The sequence below is a fragment of the Microtus ochrogaster genome, chromosome 5 (genome assembly GCF_000317375.1).
Source record: "Microtus ochrogaster isolate Prairie Vole_2 chromosome 5, MicOch1.0, whole genome shotgun sequence".
Taxonomy (NCBI): domain Eukaryota; kingdom Metazoa; phylum Chordata; class Mammalia; order Rodentia; family Cricetidae; genus Microtus; species Microtus ochrogaster.
The window spans coordinates 86,943,572-86,945,583 of NC_022012.1; the positions used below are offsets into that span (position 1 = coordinate 86,943,572).

Genomic DNA, 2,012 nt, shown 5'->3' on the forward strand with positions numbered 1-2,012 from the left:
GATTTCTATGAGTTCAAGGGCAGCCTGGTTTATAAAATGAGTGCCAGGCCAACCAAGGCATGTAATAAGACTCTGCCTCAAAAGAAAACCAGCTGCAAAGGTGACCCCTGTATAACAAACTAGAACCTAGCAGGTGTGTCTAAAGCTCCTCAGGGTTGGTTATGGATATAGCCCAACACACAGAATTATATACTGACTTAAAACATTGAGACTTTTTTTTTTTTGCTATTTTTTTTTTTTTTGGTTACTCAACTGCAGAGTTCTCAAGTGACAATGTCATGTCACGATGTAAAAAACGTTGGGCACACTTGACTAACATTTCATATTCTATACCATGCTTTTTCTAAAGAATTAAGCTCTTCTCAGTGAAGTTGAAATTGGCTTTGTGTAAGTAGCTATTTCCCACCAGAGATGCCCACATCACATAAGACAGATCCGGTCAAACCCTGAGTCACTGGCTGAGCAGGTTCCCGCACGCAACCACGGCAGCTGTCTGAGGAACTAGCAGCCCAGATGACAGGAGACTCACTTGTCCAGTAGCCCCTTCTGCTTGAGGATGCGGTACACCTCAGCAGAGGTCTGAGGGCCCTGGAGCTTCTGCCCGTTCAGCATCTCCTTCTCCAGTTCTTCAATGGTCTGAGGAACAAAGGAAAAGAGAGGAGCCGCTTGAGAATTGTTCCTCTCCAGAGAGGTAGAGAGGAGAGCTGACATGCCCGGTTCCTAGCCAAGGAAAGGATAAGGACATTTTGTAAGGGAAGATGAAACCATGAAATCTGCAGGCAAGTGGGACTGGAAAGTGTCACATTAAGCGAAGTCACCCAGGCTCAGGAAGGCAAATAGTGCATGTTCTCTCATACGAGGCTCTTGCTTCTAACCGTGTGTGTGCATGTGCGTGTGTGTTTGTGTACTTGGGCGTTCATGCCTGTGTTTGTGCGTGCTTTAGAGGCCAGCAGCTGATGTCTGTGTCTTCCTCAGTCTCTCTCCACCTTCCTCCCTGAAGCTCACCAGCTGAGCTGGGCCTGCTGAGCTGGAGGCCTGGGGCATCCTCCAGTCTCTGCTCCCCAGCCTGGACATTACAGGTTCACATGGCTACAGCCCACTTTCCATGTGGGTGCCAGTGAGCCACTGTGAGGTCCTCATGTTTGTGTGTCTGAGCCATCTCCTCAGTCTCCTAGCTTCTATTGTCTATATCTATGCATTTATGTTGGAGTGGGTGCGGGCAGAGGCCAGAGGCCAGGAGACTAGAAAGGAGCCCCTGAGAAGGGGGAGAGAGGCTTCTTGGGATCAGGGAGGGTAGATATAAAAATGGAGGGGGGATTCTGGAAATAGAAGGGCACAGTCAGGATGGGGTGAGGAGAGGGAAGTTGGGAGGCAGAGGGCTTGGGGGAGAATCAACCTAAATTAAGCATTATAAAAATGCCATCACAAAACCTGCTAAAGTATGCTACTTTACAAAATAAAAAGAAAGAAAAGATAAGGACATTTAAGGGCCAGAGCAGTCAGGCGAACGCAGCCAGGGCACACAGATCAGGTGCCGTTATGGGAGTCTCTATGGGGACAAGTCTCAACTTCAGATGAAGAGGGTCTCAGTATCAGGGAGAGCAAGTGGGGTTCGGGGTACCTTCCCAGTCCTGGCGAAGGCTTCTGCCACCTTGCGGTTCCGCCCTCCATAGCAAGTGGTGATGAGGTCAGCCACCCCACAGCTCTCCAGGAAGGTGGCTGTGGACACCTGGCCTTTGCAAAAGATCTTGGCAAAAGCGATCATTTCCATGAGTCCCAGACGGATGACGGCTGCCTTGGTGTTGTCCCCACAGCGGAGGCCATCGCAGAAGCCAGCTCCCACAGCAACTATGTTCTGCAGAGACCACAGAGGAGGGGCTGAACCAGGGCTCACACAGCCCTCAAAGGGCCAGCATGTGGGCCATTGTGGGCAGTGGGGGAAGTGTATTGCGCATTGGCTGGACAGTCCTTGGGCGCATTCTCTCTTGACAAACCAGTTTGCTTTTTAGATT

General features: G+C 50.1%; 1 protein-coding gene across 1 annotated transcript in view; it reads right to left on the bottom strand.

Moving 5' to 3' along the window:
• Gpd1l (glycerol-3-phosphate dehydrogenase 1 like) overlaps window positions 1-2,012 on the bottom strand; it is a 36,762-nt gene that overhangs the window by 4,593 nt on the left and 30,157 nt on the right. The window contains exons 8-9 of the mRNA XM_013346621.2: window positions 1,622-1,889; window positions 530-636 (exon numbers count right to left, since the gene is read on the bottom strand). Coding sequence (XP_013202075.1) covers window positions 530-636; window positions 1,622-1,889 — 375 coding nt within the window. The remainder of the gene's footprint in view (window positions 1-529; window positions 637-1,621; window positions 1,890-2,012) is intronic.